This window comes from Ranitomeya imitator, chromosome 8, assembly GCF_032444005.1.
Source record: "Ranitomeya imitator isolate aRanImi1 chromosome 8, aRanImi1.pri, whole genome shotgun sequence".
In the NCBI taxonomy this organism is placed as follows: domain Eukaryota; kingdom Metazoa; phylum Chordata; class Amphibia; order Anura; family Dendrobatidae; genus Ranitomeya; species Ranitomeya imitator.
The window spans coordinates 204,041,725-204,062,561 of record NC_091289.1 but is presented as its reverse complement, the minus strand read 5'-3'; the positions used below and the strand labels follow the sequence as shown (position 1 = coordinate 204,062,561).

Below are 20,837 nucleotides of genomic sequence, written 5' to 3'. Positions count from 1 at the left end.
TGTGCGGGGGCCATTATACCGTGTAGAGGGCTGTGCGGGGGCCATTATACCGTGTAGAGGGCTGTGCGGGGGCCATTATACCGTGTAGAGGGCTGTGCGGGGGCCATTATACCGTGTAGAGGGCTGTGCGGGGGCCATTATACCGTGTAGAGGGCTGTGCGGGGGCCATTATACCGTGTAGAGGGCTGTGCGGGGGCCATTATACCGTGTAGAGGGCTGTGCGGGGGCCATTATACCGTGTAGAGGGCTGTGCGGGGGCCATTATACCGTGTAGAGGGCTGTGCGGGGGCCATTATACCGTGTAGAGGGCTGTGCGGGGGCCATTATACCGTGTAGAGGGCTGTGCGGGGGCCATTATACCGTGTAGAGGGCTGTGCGGGGGCCATTATACCGTGTAGAGGGCTGTGCGGGGGCCATTATACCGTGTAGAGGGCTGTGCGGGGGCCATTATACCGTGTAGAGGGCTGTGCGGGGGCCATTATACCGTGTAGAGGGCTGTGCGGGGGCCATTATACCGTGTAGAGGGCTGTGCGGGGGCCATTATACCGTGTAGAGGGCTGTGCGGGGGCCATTATACCGTGTAGAGGGCTGTGCGGGGGCCATTATACCGTGTAGAGGGCTGTGCGGGGGCCATTATACCGTGTAGAGGGCTGTGCGGGGGCCATTATACCGTGTAGAGGGCTGTGCGGGGGCCATTATACCGTGTAGAGGGCTGTGCGGGGGCCATTATACCGTGTAGAGGGCTGTGCGGGGGCCATTATACCGTGTAGAGGGCTGTGCGGGGGCCATTATACCGTGTAGAGGGCTGTGCGGGGGCCATTATACCGTGTAGAGGGCTGTGCGGGGGCCATTATACCGTGTAGAGGGCTGTGCGGGGGCCATTATACCGTGTAGAGGGCTGTGCGGGGGCCATTATACCGTGTAGAGGGCTGTGCGGGGGCCATTATACCGTGTAGAGGGCTGTGCGGGGGCCATTATACCGTGTAGAGGGCTGTGCGGGGGCCATTATACCGTGTAGAGGGCTGTGCGGGGGCCATTATACCGTGTAGAGGGCTGTGCGGGGGCCATTATACCGTGTAGAGGGCTGTGCGGGGGCCATTATACCGTGTAGAGGGCTGTGCGGGGGCCATTATACCGTGTAGAGGGCTGTGCGGGGGCCATTATACCGTGTAGAGGGCTGTGCGGGGGCCATTATACCGTGTAGAGGGCTGTGCGGGGGCCATTATACCGTGTAGAGGGCTGTGCGGGGGCCATTATACCGTGTAGAGGGCTGTGCGGGGGCCATTATACCGTGTAGAGGGCTGTGCGGGGGCCATTATACCGTGTAGAGGGCTGTGCGGGGGCCATTATACCGTGTAGAGGGCTGTGCGGGGGCCATTATACCGTGTAGAGGGCTGTGCGGGGGCCATTATACCGTGTAGAGGGCTGTGCGGGGGCCATTATACCGTGTAGAGGGCTGTGCGGGGGCCATTATACCGTGTAGAGGGCTGTGCGGGGGCCATTATACCGTGTAGAGGGCTGTGCGGGGGCCATTATACCGTGTAGAGGGCTGTGCGGGGGCCATTATACCGTGTAGAGGGCTGTGCGGGGGCCATTATACCGTGTAGAGGGCTGTGCGGGAGCCATTATACCGTGTAGAGGGCTGTCTGGGAGCCATTATACCGTGTAGAGGGCTGTGCGGGGGCCATTATACCGTGTAGAGGGCTGTGAGGGAGCCATTATACTGTATAGAGGGCTGTCTGGGAGCCATTATACTGTGTAGAGCAGGGGTCCCCAACCTGTAGCTCGGGAGCCACATGTGGCTCGCGGTCCCATGAATTGTGGCTCGCGACTGTCTGCCAGCTTGGTGCATTAGCTCAATGTCTAGCAAACTGGTATGAAGAGCACATCTCAAAATGGTGAATTTTGTGAGTAACCCTGCACAGAAGAGCAGATCTGGATGCACATATACTGGTCTTAGGGGTTTAGAGATGTTTTAGGTATGGTACGCTAGAAGATGGTACTACCTGTTAGAGGAGATGCTCAAAGCTGGATGTGACAGTGTGTTGGGAGTCCTTGATGGGAGAATACTGAAAGGTGGTATTGTGGGAACCCATGGATCTCAGTTTACTGCTTTGGAGTGATTTCTGTGCAAAAGCTTTGGTTATCATTATACCTGTAATGGGGGCTTTTGTTGACACTACTTTGAAGGGGGTGGGAGCTGGATGTGGCTCGCGACCCACTCTGTGCTGAATGTGGCTCACGACCCTCTTTCTAAGCTGAATGTGGCTCTAAAGCTCAGAAAGGTTGGGGACCACTGGTGTAGAGGGCTGTCTGGGAGCCATTATAAGCTATGCAGGCTATTTTACAGTGTGGAAGGTTGTGTGGGTCCATTATACTTTGTGAGGGATCATCATATTGTATAGAGAGCTTTGTTGAGGGCCATGATATTATGTGGAGGGCAGGGTTGGGCAATCAAACTGTTTGTGGGGGACTCTGGGAGCCATCACAGTATAAAGAAAAAAAAAAAAAAAATGAAGAACAAATTTGACCAGTAAAGTTCCAAAGTGTCAGAAATGGTGAAACAAAACTATTTATTTAAATCAGAATGTATGGACAAAGTATCCGAAGGAGAAGTTAGGAATCCAAATATATATATATATATATATATATATATATATATATATAACTAAGTAATATATAGCACAAAAACCCTAGTCCATGCCCTCATCATCTCCCACCTTGACTACTGCAACCTCCTGCTCTGTAACCTCCCCTCTAACACTCTCGCACCCCTCCAATCTATTCTAAACTCTGCTGCCCGACTAATCCACCCGTCCCCCCACTATTCCCCGGCCTCTCCCCTCTGTTAATCCCTTCACTGGCTCCCCATTACCCAGAGACTCCAGTACAAAGCCCTAACCATGACATACAAAGCCTTCCACAACCTGTCTCCTCCATACATCTGTGACCTCGTCTCCCGGTACTTTCCTACACGCAACCTCCGATCCTCACAAGATCTCCTTCTCTACTCCTCTTATCTCCTCTTCCCACAATCGTATACAAGATTTCTCTTGTGTATCACCCCTACTCTGGAACTCTCTACCACAACATATCTAACTCTCGCCTACCATCGAAACCTTCAAAAAGAACCTGAAGACCCACCTCTTCCGACAAGCCTACAACCTGCAGTAACCACCGATCGACCAATCCGCTGCATGACCAGCTCTATCCTCGCCTACTGTATCCTCACCCATCCCTTGTAGATTGTGAGCCCTCGCGGGCAGGGTCCTCTCTCCTCCTGTATCCTCACCCATCCCTTGTAGATTGTGAGCCCTCGCGGGCAGGGTCCTCTCTCCTCCTGTATCCTCACCCATCCCTTGTAGATTGTGAGCCCTCACGGGCAGGGTCCTCTCTCCTCCTGTACCAGTTATGACTTGTATTATTATTGTACTTTTTATTATGTATACCCCTCCTCACATGTAAAGCGCCATGGAATAAATGGCGCTATAATAAATAATAATAATAAATCATTAGTTACAAAATAACTGTTAATAATTAGCCAGCATAGTACGTGAAAAAAAAAAAATCAAAAGGCAAAGGGCAAATGCCTAAGAAGTGTTTGTTTGTATCTGATGTCATGGCATTAGTGATAACACGGCGGTGAGTACAGGATCCATGTTACATACAAGCATAAAGGTATAAAGTGCAGAGAAACGAGATGCTGGACCCTCGACTGGAGAATATAGGAAAAACCATCAAGACTCCTAAAGCAGACGAGTCCTATAAGGTGGTCTGGATGGACAGCAAGAAGCTGAGATACACACAGGGCCGGCACATACATGACACACACACACACACAGGGCCGGCACATACATGACACACACACACACACAGGGCCGGCACATACATGACACACACACACACACACAGGGCCGGCACATACATGACACACACACACACAGGGCCGGCACATACATGACACACACACACAGGGCCGGCACATACATGACACACACACACACACACAGGGCCGGCACATACATGACACACACACACACACAGGGCCGGCACATACATGACACACACACACACACAGGGCCGGCACATACATGACACACACACACAGGGCCGGCACATACATGACACACACACACACACACACAGGGCCGGCACATACATGACACACACACACAGGGCCGGCACATACATGACACACACACACAGGGCCGGCACATACATGACACACACAGGGCCGGCACATACATGACACACACACACACACACACAGGGCCGGCACATACATGACACACACACAGGGCCGGCACATACATGACACACACACACAGGGCCGGCACATACATGACACACACAGGGCCGGCACATACATGACACACACACACACAGGGCCGGCACATACATGACACACACATGACACACACACACAGGGCCGGCACATACATGACACACACAGGGCCGGCACATACATGACACACACACACACAGGGCCGGCACATACATGACACACACAGGGTCGGCACATACATGACACACACACACACACAGGGCCGGCACATACATGACACACACAGGGCCGGCACATACATGACACACACACACACAGGGCCGGCACATACATGACACACACAGGGTCGGCACATACATGACACACACACACACACAGGGCCGGCACATACATGACACACACAGGGCCGGCACATACATGACACACACACACACAGGGCCGGCACATACATGACACACACAGGGTCGGCACATACATGACACACACACACACACAGGGCCGGCACATACATGACACACACACACACACACACAGGGCCGGCACATACATGACACACACACACAGGGCCGGCACATACATGACACACACACACAGGGCCGGCACATACATGACACACACAGGGCCGGCACATACATGACACACACACACACACACACAGGGCCGGCACATACATGACACACACACAGGGCCGGCACATACATGACACACACACACAGGGCCGGCACATACATGACACACACAGGGCCGGCACATACATGACACACACACACACAGGGCCGGCACATACATGACACACACATGACACACACACACAGGGCCGGCACATACATGACACACACAGGGCCGGCACATACATGACACACACACACACAGGGCCGGCACATACATGACACACACAGGGTCGGCACATACATGACACACACACACACACAGGGCCGGCACATACATGACACACACAGGGCCGGCACATACATGACACACACACACACAGGGCCGGCACATACATGACACACACAGGGTCGGCACATACATGACACACACACACACACAGGGCCGGCACATACATGACACACACAGGGCCGGCACATACATGACACACACACACACAGGGCCGGCACATACATGACACACACAGGGTCGGCACATACATGACACACACACACACACAGGGCCGGCACATACATGACACACACACACAGGGCCGGCACATACATGACACCCACACACACACAGGGCCGGCACATACATGACACCCACACACACAGGGCCGGCACATACATGACACACACACACACAGGGCCGGCACATACATGACACACACAGGGTCGGCACATACATGACACACACACACACACAGGGCCGGCACATACATGACACACACACACAGGGCCGGCACATACATGACACACACACACACACAGGGCCGGCACATACATGACACACACAGGGTCGGCACATACATGACACACACACACACACAGGGCCGGCACATACATGACACACACACACAGGGCCGGCACATACATGACACACACACACAGGGCCGGCACATACATGACACCCACACACACACAGGGCCGGCACATACATGACACCCACACACACACACAGGGCCGGCACATACACGACACACACACACACAGGGCCGGCACATACACGACACACACACAGGGCCGGCACATACGTGACACACACACACAGGGCCGGCACATACGTGACACACACACACAGGGCCGGCACATACGTGACACACACACACACAGGGCCGGCACATACGTGACACACACACACACACACAGGGCCGGCACATACGTGACACACACACACACACACAGGGCCGGCACATACATGATACACACAGGGCTGTCCTTCGCTGTCACAGTTCATGGGGAGGATCCCTTTATCATCCCCACCAGTCAAATCAATTTGTCATGAACCAGGGTGGTTTGGTTGCCCCTGGTTCTTTCTGAAGGGGATTTATCTATATCAAACTTCCCAGTTCTGGTTTGGAACCTGCAGCTCTCTGGCGCCCCCCTTACCCTCAGGTCAGTCAGGGTACTGCACCTAGGATAATTAGTTGCCAGAAAGGCTGCCTTACTTTGTACTGGCTAATGGGCACACTGCAGTGAGGGCGATATAACTACTCCACTCAGGCGGGAACAATAATTATCAATGCTGCCGGTCGCTACAAAGCCTCCCAATCGCACAGGACAAATCCCGCTGCCACCAGCTCCGATTTCTCAATTAACGGGTCCAGAGCCAACCCAAATCCGTAGCATAAATCACTTCATGGGATGTGACCGTACGTTATAGAGCAAGGAGCGACAAAGCTGGTAAGCTTATATTTTACTTATAGGCTGAACTGGATGGACAAATGTCTTTTTTCGGCCTTACTAACTATGTTACTATGTTACTATGTTACTCCAAAAATGGTAGGCAGTGTTTACAGAGGTAAAAAAAAAACAGTAATTAGACCTACTGGTAATTGTATTTCCAGGAATCCATCCTGACAGCACAATGGAGGACGTCCTTCTTATCCTTGATGGGACAGGAACACGAGAGGTTAAAAGGACCCTCCCCCTACCACCCTTCAGTGCTTTTCCAAAGTAACACATCTGGATGGATGCAAAAACACAGGTTTATTCCAACAAAATAATCAATCATAAAAATGTTACATCACATGAGTATAAAGATCATACATTAGGGAGGGAACTAATAGTGCTGTCAGGATGGATTCCTGGAAATACAATTACCAGTAGGTCTAATTACTGTTTTCCAGTTCACCACCTGACAGCACACTGGAGAAATACCAAAGGAGAATGGTATTTAGGGTGGGACTACTGCTTGAAGTACCTTCCTACCAAAAGCCAACTGAGGCGATACTACATCTAACTTGTAGTGCTTCGAAAAGGTACTAAGGCTAGACCATGATGCAGCTCTGCAGATCTGATCTGCCGTCGCCCCCCCTTTCTCTGCCCATGACGTGGCCATGGCTCTAGATGAATGGGCTTTGATGTTGACCGGGGAATTTTGCCCGCTAGCTCTATAGGCTAAGTTGATCGTGGATTTTATCCACCGTGCGATAGTCGCTTTAGACGCTTTCCTACCTTTATTTGGACCCCTGAACTGGACAAACAAATTGTTGTCCTGTCTCCAGGGTCTGGATATTTTAAGGTACCTGAGCACCGAGACCCTTACGTCTAAGTTATGATAAAATCTTTCTTTCTGATTTTTAGGGGATTGGCAAAATGATGGTAAGACAATTTCCTGATTCATATTGGAATCTGACAACTTTAGGGAGAAACGCCGGATCGAGTATGAATACTAGTTTATCCTCGAATATCTGCAAGTATGGATTCTGCACCGACAGGGCCTGTAGTTCCCCCAATCTTTTTGCCGACGTGATTGCAACTAAAAATGCGGTTTTGAGAGAGAGTTTATCCACTTCTATATCCCCCCGATACATCCCACGCCGGTTTACATAGGAAATTCAGAACCAAGTTCAGATCCCACGGCGGGACAGAACGTCTAATCAGTGGTTTTAGTCTCTGGACGGCTTTAGAGAAACGGCTAATCCAGGGATGAGCAGAAAGGGAAGAGTCAAAGAATACACTTAGGGCCGCTATCTGGACCCTCAATGTGCTTGGTCTAAGACCTTTTTGAAACCCTGACTGCAAAAAATCAAGAATTTTGGGGATATTTGGGTGGTCAGTATCAACTGTCGTCTCTCCGCAAAACCCACAGAATCTCTTCCATATTTTCAAATAAATAGCCGATGTTACCGGCTTCCTGCTCGCTTGAAGGGTAGAAATGACATCATCCGAGAGTCCTTTTGCTCTCAAGACCTTCCGTTCAGGATCCAGGCCGCCAGCTGAAGTGCTCCTGGATTCTGGTGTAGAACTGGTCCTTGTAGAAGAAGATCCTCTCTCTCTGGCAACAGGAGGGGTTCTTCTACTGATAGTTTTCTCAACAATGGGAACCAACTGCGTTTCGGCCAGTGAGGAGCTATGAGAATGACCTTGGCCTCGTCCTCGCAGATTTTCCTGAGTGTCCTCGGAATCATCGCTAGAGGAGGAAATGCATACAGGAGACCGTGATTCCAGGGTTGTGAGAAAGCATCGATCGCGGCTGGACTCTCCCAAGGGTTTAGGGAGTAGAAGGTCCTGAGCTTTGCGTTTCCCTTTGAAGCGAATAGGTCCACCGTCGGCATTCCCCAATGATGACACAGGTCTTTGAACACCTCGTTGTTCAGTTCCCACTCCGTGAGGGATACGCTTTTCCTGCTGAGGAAATCTGCCAACTGGTTCTTGGAGCCCTCCAGGTGAATTGCCGTGATTGACAGAACCGACCTTTCTGCCCACTTGAATATCCATTCCGCCAGGTCTTGTAATGCCGGATGTCTTGGACCCCCTTGATGCCGCAGGAATGCTACCGTTGTCGTGTTGTCTGAAAAGACCTTCACGTGTTTGTTCTGTAGCAGATGTTGTGCTGCCGTCAGGACCTCCCAAACCGCTTGTAGTTCCCTGTGGTTTGATGACTGGTTGCTGTCTGCCTCTTTCCAGCGACCTTGAAAATATCTTCCCAGTACATGACCTCCCCAACCGAGCTGACTGGCGTCTGTTGTAACTGAAACGCTTGGTGTTTGAAGCCATGGTACCCCCAGTCGGAGGTTCCTGGGAAGAGTCCACCAACCCAGAGATCTTTTGATCTGCGGAGTAAGGTTCAGAGTTCGGTTCAGCGAGTTTTGTCTTCTGTTCCAGCTTCTCAGGACTCCCCTCTGAAGCTGTCGAGAATGAAACTGGCTCCATCTTACACAGGGAATACACGCCGTCATCAGACCTAGTATCTTCATCCCGTCTCTGATCGTATTCCGACCTCGGGAAAAGTGACGGATCTTCTGTATTATGCCCTTCAGCCTGTCCTCCGGAAGGAAGGACATTCTTGTTTGTGAATCGAGCATGACTCCCAAGAATTTTATTTTGGGTTTTGGGATTAGGTCTGATTTTTGCCAATTTACAATCCATCCTAGATTCTCTAGAGTTGAGATGAGGGACCGACAGTTGATCCTGAGTTGGACTTCTGAGTCTGCTGCTATTAGGAAGTCGTCCAAATAGGGGACCACCATTATATCCTGATTCCTCAGGAAAGCAACTACTTCTACCATAAGTTTTGTAAAAACTCTGGGAGCGGAGGCCAGGCCGAAGGGGAGACAGCGGAATTGGAAATGGAAGATCTTTCCTTCCAAGACTACCGCGAACCGCAGGAACCTCTGATGGTTTAGATAGATGGGAACATGGTAATATGCACTCTAAGTCTAGAGTGCACATGACCATGCCTTTTCCCAACAGGGGAATGGTGGACCGAATCGACTCCATCTTGAACCTTTTGTACTTTTTAGAAGGCCATCTGCTTTTCTGTCCATGGGTTCTTTCAAGTTGGATGAATCTTCAAACGGAATCGCCGTCCTTTTGGAGACTTTAGCCAAGGGTATGTCAATTTTTGGTACATCAACCCACTCCTTGACTTCCTCTGGGTTAAACGGCAAGCGAAGTCTGAAGTCCTTAGGGATAGTCAGTCTCTTCTCGGCTTCCTCCCATTCCTCCAGAATCATAGATCTGATATGGGAGTTAACAGGGAACACCTTGGATGTCTGTGAGCGCAAGCCTCCAAACATTTCGTCCTGAACGGAGCAAGATGGCTGCGGCTCCTCCACCTGCATGGTGTGCCGCACTGCTTCCAACAGTTCTCCAGTGTCTGCAGCAGAGAACAGATATCTTCTCCCTTTCTCCGGGGGATCTCTACTCTCATCTTCCTCCTCTACCTCCGACCCACAGGATGATGAGTCTATGGAAGAGTACTCGACCCTTGGTCTTTTCCTCGGCCTCTCCGAAGGTGAAGGTGAGACTTGAGGGAGTACCAGACTTGAGACTGAAGCCTGAACTTCCTCCCTTATCATGGCTCTCATATTAGACATAAGAGACGCCTGCTCCTCTCCTATGACTTTGCAGGTGCATGCTTCACATAGGGGTTTCTGCCAGGAATCCTTTAGCTTAACCGCACAGATAGGACACTTCTTATTCCTACTGGGTTTCTTTACCGATTTCTCCGATAGGGAGGCTGCCTATGGAGAAATATATATATATATATATCTCTCAAACAGTAGCATTTTTTTTTATTTTTTAGGGCCTCTACTTACTAGTGCTGCTGACTCCTGACCCTCTGCTCTAGCTGCGTCCTCCATGATGCTCTAGAGATCACTACTGCCCCTGCACATACCTTTTTATTCTGTTCCTCACTTCAAAAAAAAATGACGCTCCAGCGTTCTCCACCGCTCTTTTCTCTGCACTTCCTGTAGCAGAGACGCAGTCCGTCCCCCTCAGCCGCAAACAGGAAGTGACATGCGGCCGGAAAGAGAGGAAGGTGCGGCGTTGAACTGGTTCCCCCAGCGGCCGCATGGAGACGCCGACGCCAGCAGAGGCCGCCGCTGAGCCTGCACACACCAGGGGACAGACGGAGAGATCGAGAGCCCCCGCCAGGAGGAAGCGATCCCCAATCTAGGAGCAGCGCTACACTGGTAGGCTGAGGGACCCTTCGGGCGGGTGTCAGCCAGCGGGTGTCTCATGGAGGGAAGGGTGAGGCTGAGCCCCCCCGATCCACATCCCCCCCCCCGCACAGAACGGCAGATCCTCTCGTCCGTTCCTATCCCTGATGGGACAGGAAAAACACTGAAGGGTGGTAGGGGGAGGGTCCTTTTAACCTCTCGTGTTCCTGTCCCATCAAGGATAAGAAGGACGTCCTCCAGTGTGCTGTCAGGTGGTGACCTGGAAAAGATATTAGAAAGGAGACAATTATCGTATGTACAATACAATTACAAATAAAATGGGATTAAAGTTGAAAAAATGTTTACATTTTGTTATGTCATATCATTTCATGCCTGACTGTGTTCTGTGGGGGATGAGCGAGCATGTATCCAGATGCATCACACCCCTTGTTAGGAATCGTGGGGAGGATACCTATATCATCCCCACCACTCACACCAATTTGTCATGAACCAGGGTTGTTTGGTTGCCCCTGATTTTTTCCGAAGGAGATTAATCTATATCCAATTCCCAGTTCCGGTTTGGAACTTGCAGCTCTCTGGCGCCCCCTTACACTCAGATCGGTCAGGGTACTGCACCTAGGATAATTAGTCGCCAGAAAGTCTGCCTGCTATGTACTGGCTATTGAGCACGCTGCAGCGAGGCGATAAACTACTCCCACTCAGGCGGGAAGACAAATTTTCAACACCGCCGGTCACTACCAAGCCTTCCAATTGAAAAGGACAAATTCTGCTGCCACCAGCTCTGATTTCGTAATTATTAACGGGTCTGGTACCCACCCAGATTAGTAACGTAATTCATTTCAGAGGACGCGACCGTGCATTATAGAGCAAGGAGAGACAAGCTAGTAATTTTAAATTTTACTCCAAAAAAAAGTAGGAAGTGTTTACCGAGGTATAAAACGATATTATAAAGGACACAAATATCATATGTTCAACGCAATTACAAATAAAATGCGATTAAGGTTGAAAATAAACACTTACATTTCATTATTATTATTTATATAGCACCATTAATTCCATGCTGCTGTACATGAGAAAAGGGGGTTTCGTACAGAGTTATAGATATCGTTTACAGTAAACAAATTTCAAAATGGCAGACAGGTACAGAGAGGAGAGGACCCTGTCCTTGCGGACTTACATTCTATGTCCTCTTATCTCATGGCCGACCGTGTGCTGTGGACGAGGGGACATATCTAGATGCATAGCACATCTGTATAGCACTAGACCCCGGACAAAACACACGTGAAGACTGCTTGCTTCCCTCACTTATTTCCTAGCCTAAACCCAAGCCACTCCCCCTGTGGCCACCTCACTTAGAGGCTGAAACCTCCCCTTTTACTTAGTGTTATGGCAAACATTTTTCTACCTAGCTTGCTGTACAAATCTCGTATATGACAGACATCAGGATCAAGAGATCCACCATGTCAGGAGGATTCTATTAAGTGTAAACACGACATACTTACATGACCTGCTTATGGAGAAACCCACACTTTGCACTTGTTAGGTTTAGCTTCTAGCAAATACAGAGCATGATAGAGCCCTCGATGGACATCCGGAATATATGATTCTTATATCTCTGATCGGTGCCATTATATATAACCTTTAAAGAACAATAGAAGCTCAGGCTTTCTATACCAGTTCAGTACCAGGTGGGAGGGGGGAATGAGAAGGGAAGGGAGACATGTCTGCCTGCAGCATAGAGCCATATAAATTCTTGAGAGGAAGGAAATTTTTTGGTTAGACACTCAGGCTATATTCATACTTTGCGGTTTTTACCGCAGCGATTTTGCAGCTGCGGGTCCGCAGCAGTTTCCATAGCGTTTACAGTAACATGTAAACCCTATGGAAACCGCAAACCGCTGTGCACATGCTGCGGGAAAAAACGCGCGGGAACGCAGCGGTTTAAAACCCGCAGCATGTCACTTCTTTGTGCAGAATCGCTGCGATTCTGCACCCATAGGAATACATTGAACCGCTTACTTCCCGCATGGGGCTGTGCCCACGTTGCGGGAAGTAAGCGGATAATGTGCGGTTCCTACCCGGGGTGGAGGAGAGGAGACTCTCCTCCAGGCCCTGGGAACCATATTTGGGGTTAAAAAATAAAAAATCATGTTATACTCACCCTCTGAAGTCTCAGCGCTGCACGCGGCCGTCCGGTCAGAGTTGCTGTGCGACCAGGACCTGCGGTGACGTCGCGGTCACATGACCGTGACGTCACGAAGGGTCGTTCTCGCATAGCGTCTTTGGAACCGGACCGCCGGGTGCAGCGCCCAGGAGATCCGGACATCAGAGGGTGAGTATAACCAATTTTTATTATTTTTAACATTACTATTGATGCTGCATATTGCTGCATATGCAGCATCAATAGTATAGGCGGAAACCCGCAGCGGACACCGCGGAACAAACCGCGATAAATCTGCAGGGAGAACCGCAGTTGTTTTGCCCTGCAGATTTATCAAATCCGCTGCGGGAGAACCTGCGGAGGGACAACGCAAAGTGTGAACATAGCCTCAGGCAAAGTGGGAAGAGGAGGGGGGGGGGGGGTTCGAAAGGCGTGTGTCTGAAAGCCCAGGAACTTTTAGGTAGAGTACTCAAACATGGCATATTCACATTATCGTGACACTCCCATACATGATACACGCAGGGCCGGCCCTGCACATACACGACACACGCAGGGCCGGCCCTGCACATACACGACACACGCAGGGCCGGCCCTGCACATACACGACACACGCAGGGCCGGCCCTGCACATACACGACACACGCAGGGCCGGCCCTGCACATACACGACACACGCAGGGCCGGCCCATACACGATACACACAGGGCCGGCCCTGCACATACACGACACACAGGGCCGGCACATACACGACACACGCAGGGCCGGCCCATACACGACACACACAGGGACGGCACATACACGACACACGCAGGGCCGGCCCATACACGACACACGCAGGGCCGGCCCATACACGACACACGCAGGGCCGGCCCATACACGACACACACAGGGCCGGCCCATACACGACACACACAGGGCCGGCCCTGCACATACACGACACACACAGGGCCGGCCCTGCACATACACGACACACACAGGGCCGGCCCTGCACATACACGACACACACAGGGACGGCACATACACGACACACGCAGGGCCGGCACATACACGACACACGCAGGGCCGGCCCATACACGACACACGCAGGGCCGGCCCATACACGACACACGCAGGGCCGGCCCATACACGACACACGCAGGGCCGGCCCATACACGACACACGCAGGGCCGGCCCATACACGACACACACAGGGCCGGCACATACACGACACACACAGGGCCGGCCCATACACGACACACACAGGGCCGGCCCATACACGACACACACAGGGCCGGCCCTGCACATACACGACACACGCAGGGCCGGCCCATACACGACACACGCAGGGACGGCCCATACACGACACACGCAGGGCCGGCCCATACACGACACACGCAGGGCCGGCCCATACACGACACACACAGGGCCGGCCCTGCACATACACGACACACACAGGGCCGGCCCTGCACATACACGACACACACAGGGCCGGCCCATACACGACACACACAGGGACGGCCCATACACGACACACGCAGGGCCGGCCCATACACGACACACGCAGGGCCGGCCCATACACGACACACGCAGGGCCGGCCCTGCACATACACGACACACGCAGGGCCGGCCCATACACGACACACGCAGGGCCGGCCCATACACGACACACGCAGGGCCGGCCCATACACGACACACACAGGGCCGGCACATACACGACACACACAGGGCCGGCCCATACACGACACACACAGGGCCGGCCCTGCACATACACGACACACACAGGGCCGGCCCGGCCCATACACGACACACACAGGGCCGGCCCATACACGACACACGCAGGGCCGGCCCATACACGACACACGCAGGGCCGGCCCATACACGACACACGCAGGGCCGGCCCTGCACATACACGACACACGCAGGGCCGGCCCTGCACATACACGACACACGCAGGGCCGGCCCATACACGACACACGCAGGGCCGGCCCATACACGACACACGCAGGGCCGGCCCATACACGACACACGCAGGGCCGGCCCATACACGACACACGCAGGGCCGGCCCATACACGACACACGCAGGGCCGGCCCATACACGACACACACAGGGCCGGCACATACACGACACACACAGGGCCGGCCCATACACGACACACACAGGGCCGGCCCTGCACATACACGACACACACAGGGCCGGCCCTGCACATACACGACACACGCAGGGCCGGCCCATACACGACACACGCAGGGCCGGCCCATACACGACACACGCAGGGCCGGCCCATACACGACACACGCAGGGCCGGCCCATACACGACACACGCAGGGCCGGCCCATACACGACACACGCAGGACCGGCCCATACACGACACACGCAGGGCCGGCCCATACACGACACACGCAGGGCCGGCCCATACACGACACACTCAGGGCCGGCACATACACGACACACGCAGGGCCGGCACATACACGACACACACAGGGCCGGCCCATACACGACACACACAGGGCCGGCCCATACACGACACACACAGGGCCGGCCCTGCACATACACGACACACACAGGGCCGGCCCGGCCCATACACGACACACACAGGGCCTGCACATACACGACACACACAGGGCCGGCCCGGCCCATACACGACACACACAGGGCCGGCCCATACACGACACACACAGGGCCGGCCCATACACGACACACACAGGGCCGGCCCATACACGACACACACAGGGCCGGCCCATACACGACACACACAGGGCCGGCCCATACACGACACACACAGGGCCGGCCCATACACGACACACACAGGGCCGGCACATACACGACACACACAGGGCCGGCCCATACACGACACACACAGGGCCGGCCCTGCACATACACGACACACACAGGGCCGGCCCTGCACATACACGACACACACAGGGCCGGCCCTGCACATACACGACACACACAGGGCCGGCCCATACACGACACACACAGGGCCGGCCCATACACGACACACACAGGGCCGGCCCATACACGACACACACAGGGCCGGCCCATACACGACACACACAGGGCCGGCCCATACACGACACACACAGGGCCGGCCCATACACGACACACTCAGGGCCGGCACATACACGACACACACAGGGCCGGCACATACACGACACACACAGGGCCGGCCCATACACGACACACACAGGGCCGGCCCTGCACATACACGACACACACAGGGCCGGCCCTGCACATACACGACACACACAGGGCCGGCCCGGCCCATACACGACACACACAGGGCCGGCCCATACACGACACACACAGGGCCGGCCCATACACGACACACACAGGGCCGGCCCATACACGACACACACAGGGCCGGCCCATACACGACACACACAGGGCCGGCCCATACACGACACACACAGGGCCGGCCCATACACGACACACACAGGGCCGGCACATACACGACACACACAGGGCCGGCCCATACACGACACACACAGGGCCGGCCCTGCACATACACGACACACACAGGGCCGGCCCTGCACATACACGACACACACAGGGCCGGCCCATACACGACACACACAGGGCCGGCCCATACACGACACACACAGGGCCGGCCCATACACGACACACACAGGGCCGGCCCATACACGACACACACAGGGCCGGCCCATACACGACACACACAGGGCCGGCCCATACACGACACACACAGGGCCGGCCCGGCACATACAGTACAGACCAAAAGTTTGGACACACCTTCTCATTTAAAGATTTTTCTGTGTTTTCATGACTGTGAAAATTGTCCATTCACACTGAAGGCATCAAAACTATGAATTATCACATGTGGAATTATATACTTAACAAAAAAGTGTGAAACAACTGAAGATATGTCTTATATTCTAGGTTCTTCAAAGTAGCCACCTTTTGCTTTGATGACTGCTTTGCACACTCTTGGCATTCTCTTGATGAGCTTCTAGAGGTAGTCACCGGGAATGGTTTTCACTTCACAGGTGTGCCCTGTCAGGTTTAATAAGTGGGATTTCTTGCCTTAAAAATGGGGTTGGGACCATCAGTTGTGTTGAGCAGAAGTCTGGTGGATACACAGCTGATAGTCCTACTGAATAGACTGTTAGAATTTGTATTATGGGAAGAAAAAAGCAGCTAAGTAAAGAAAAACGAGTGGCCATCATTACTATAAGAAATTAAGGTCAGTCGGGCTGAAAATTGGGAAAACTTTGAAAGTGTCCCCAAGTGCAGTGGCAAAAACCATCAAGCGCTACAAAGAAACTGGCTCACATGAGGACCACCCCAGGAAAGGAAGACCAAGAGTCACCTCTGCTTCTGAGGATAAGTTTATCCGAGTCACCAGCCTCAGAAATCGCAGGTTAACGGCAGCTCAGATTAGAGACCAGGTCAATGCCACACAGAGTTCTAGCAGCAGACACATCTCTACAACAACTGGTAAGAGGAGACTTTGTGCAGCAGGCCTTCATGGTAAAATAGCCGCTAGGAAACCACTGCTGAGGACAGGCAACAAGCAGAAGAGACTTGTTTGGGCTAAAGAACACAAGGAATGGACATTAGACCAGTGGAATTCTGTGCTTTGGTCTGATGAGTCCAAATTTGAGATCTTTGGTTTCAACCACCGTGTCTTTGTGCGATGCAGAAAAGGTGAACGGATGGACTCTACATGCCTGGTTCCCACCGTGAAGCATGGAGGAGGAGGTATGATGGTGTGGGGGGGCTTTACTGGTGACACTGTTGGGGATTTATTCAAAATTGAAGGCATACTGAACCAGCATGGCTACCACAGCATCTTGCAGCGGCATGCTATTCCATCCGGTTTGCGTTTAGTTGGACCATCATTTATTTTTCATCAGGACAATGACCCCAAACACCTCCAGGCTGTGTAAGGGCTATTTGACCAAGAAGGAGAGTGATGGGGGGCTACGCCAGATGTCCTGGCCTCCACAGTCACCAGACCTGAACCCAATCGAGATGGTTTGGGGTGAGCTGGACCGCAGAGTGAAGGCAAAAGGGCCAACAAGTGCTAAGCATCATGGGAACTCCTGCAAGATTGTTGGAAAACCATTCCCGGTAACTACCTCTTGAAGCTCATCAAGAAAATGCCAAGAGTGTGCAAAGAAGTCATCAAAGCAAAAGGCGGCTACTTTGAAGAACCTAGAATATAAGACATAATTTCAGTTGTTTCACACTTTTTTGTTAAGTATATAATTCCACATGTGTTAATTCATAGTTTTGATGCCTTCAGTGTGAATGTACAATTTTCATAGTCATGAAAATACAGAAAAATCTTTAAATGAGAAGGTGTGTCCAAACTTTTGCTCTGTACTCTATATGATACACACAAGGCGGTGATGTCACTGCTGTATAATATAACTGATATCTGGGGAGCGGTGATGTCACCGCTGTATAATATAACTGATATCTGGAGAGCAGTGATGTCACTGCTGTATAATATAACTGATATCTGGAGAGCGGTGATGTCACTGCTGTATAATATAACTGATATCTGGGGAGCGGTGATGTCACCGCTGTATAATATAACTGATATCTGGGGAGCGGTGATGTCACCGCTGTATAATATAACTGATATCTGGAGAGCGGTGATGTCACCGCTGTATAATATAACTGATATCTGGGGAGCGGTGATGTCACCGCTGTATAATATAACTGATATCTGGAGAGCGGTGATGTCACTGCTGTATAATACAACTGATATCTGGGGAGCGGTGATGTCACCGCTGTATAATACAACTGATATCTGGGGAGCGGTGATGTCACCGCTGTATAATATAACTGATATCTGGAGAGCGGTGATGTCACTGCTGTATAATATAACTGATATCTGGAGAGCGGTGATGTCACCGCTGTATGATATAACTGATATCTGGGGAGCGGTGATGTCACTGCTGTATAATATAACTGATATCTGGAGAGCGGTGATGTCACTGCTGTATAATATAACTGATATCTGGAGAGCAGTGATGTCACTGCTGTATAATATAACTGATATCTGGGGAGCGGTGATGTCACTGCTGTATAATATAACTGATATCTGGGGAGCGGTGATGTCACTGCTGTATAATATAACTGATATCTGGGGAGTGGTGATGTCACTGCTGTATAATATAACTGATATCTGGAGAGCGGTGATGTCACTGCTGTATAATATAACTGATATCTGGAGAGCGGTGATGTCACCGCTGTATAATATAACTGATATCTGGAGAGCGGTGATGTCACCGCTGTATAATATAACGGATATCTGGGGAGCGGTGACGTCACTGCTGTATAATATAACTGATATCTGGGGAGCGGTGATGTCACTGCTGTATAATATAACTGATATCTGGAGAGCAGTGATGTCACTGCTGTATAATATAACTGATATCTGGGGAGCGGTGATGTCACCGCTGTATAATATAACTGATATCTGGAGAGCGGTGATGTCACTGCTGTATAATATAACTGATATCTGGGGAGTGGTGATGTCACTGCTGTATAATATAACTGATATCTGGAGAGCGGTGATGTCACTGCTGTATAATATAACTGATATCTGGAGAGCGGTGATGTCACCGCTGTATAATATAACGGATATCTGGGGAGCGGTGACGTCACTGCTGTATAATATAACTGATATCTGGGGAGCGGTGATGTCACTGCTGTATAATATAACTGATATCTGGAGAGCGGTGATGTCACTGCTGTATAATATAACTGATATCTGGGGAGCGGTGATGTCACTGCTGTATAATATAACTGATATCTGGGGAGCGGTGACGTCACTGCTGTATAATATAACTGATATCTGGGGAGCGGTGACGTCACTGCTGTATAATATAACTGATATCTGGGGAGCGGTGACGTCACTGCTGTATAATATAACTGATATCTGGAGAGCGGTGACGTCACTGCTGTATGATATCACTGATATTATTACACTGTATAATACGCGGAGCTGAGGTCATGTGACCCGCACTATACTCTATGGTCACCTGCTCGCTGAGTCTCGCCCGTGTCGCCTCCATACTCTGTAGCGCCTTCTCTCTTCTCTCCCGGGCATATTCTATCTTATTCCGGACCCTCCTCCTGGAGAACCATCGGGACAGCAGCCACACGGAGCCGGCGGAGCCGCCGAGGAGCAGACACAGAGCGCGCGGCTCCGGAACATCCGCACCAGTCAGCGCCGGGATCATGACTGAGAGACTGCAGGTGGGAGAGAGCAGCAGCACACGGCATGTCCCGCCCACAACCAATCACTGAGAATGAGCCCACAGCCAATCACAAGACATGTAATACACTGAGAATGAGGCTACAGCCAATCACAAGCCATGTAATACACTGAGAATGAGTCTACAGCCAATCACAGAAGTGTAATACACTGAGAAGGCGCCCACAGCCAATCACAGACGTGTAATACACTGAGAATGAGGCCACAGCCAATCACAAGCCATGTAATACACTGAGAATGAGTCTACAGCCAATCACAGACGGGTAACACACTGAGACGGCGCCCACAGTGGTGATGGGAAATGTAGTTCCGTCATTCTCTGGATTCTGCTGACAGGAGAGGGATCACTTCTGGGGCTTCTAGGATGAGTTATAGTTAATACATCTGATCATTACATAACAAACTCTACTCAGTCTGGAGAAAAAAAAATCAAAAGTTATTTATTCAAGTTAGTAATTTCTTTTTTCTTTGTTAAATCTTCAAGCCTCCCAGACAGTGCTGCAGGAGCTCGGGGTCAGACTGGTGTCAGGCTGGGGTCAGACTGGTGTCAGGCTGGGGTCAGGCTGGTGTCAGGCTGGGGTCAGGCTGGGGTCAGAC

The 20,837-nt window shown here is 51.8% G+C and overlaps 1 protein-coding gene across 3 annotated transcripts in view; it reads right to left on the bottom strand.

The window, feature by feature from the left end:
• Positions 1-20,232, bottom strand: part of FAAH (fatty acid amide hydrolase) — a 136,476-nt gene extending 116,244 nt beyond the window's left edge. For all 3 annotated transcript variants that reach the window (XR_011314865.1, XM_069735884.1, XM_069735885.1), the window contains exon 1: positions 20,005-20,232. Coding sequence is in view for 2 of the 3 variants with exons in the window: in XM_069735884.1 (XP_069591985.1) it covers positions 20,005-20,205 (201 nt within the window). In the remaining variant the exon portion in view is untranslated. The remainder of the gene's footprint in view (positions 1-20,004) is intronic.
• Positions 20,233-20,837: the final 605 nt, after the last annotated feature.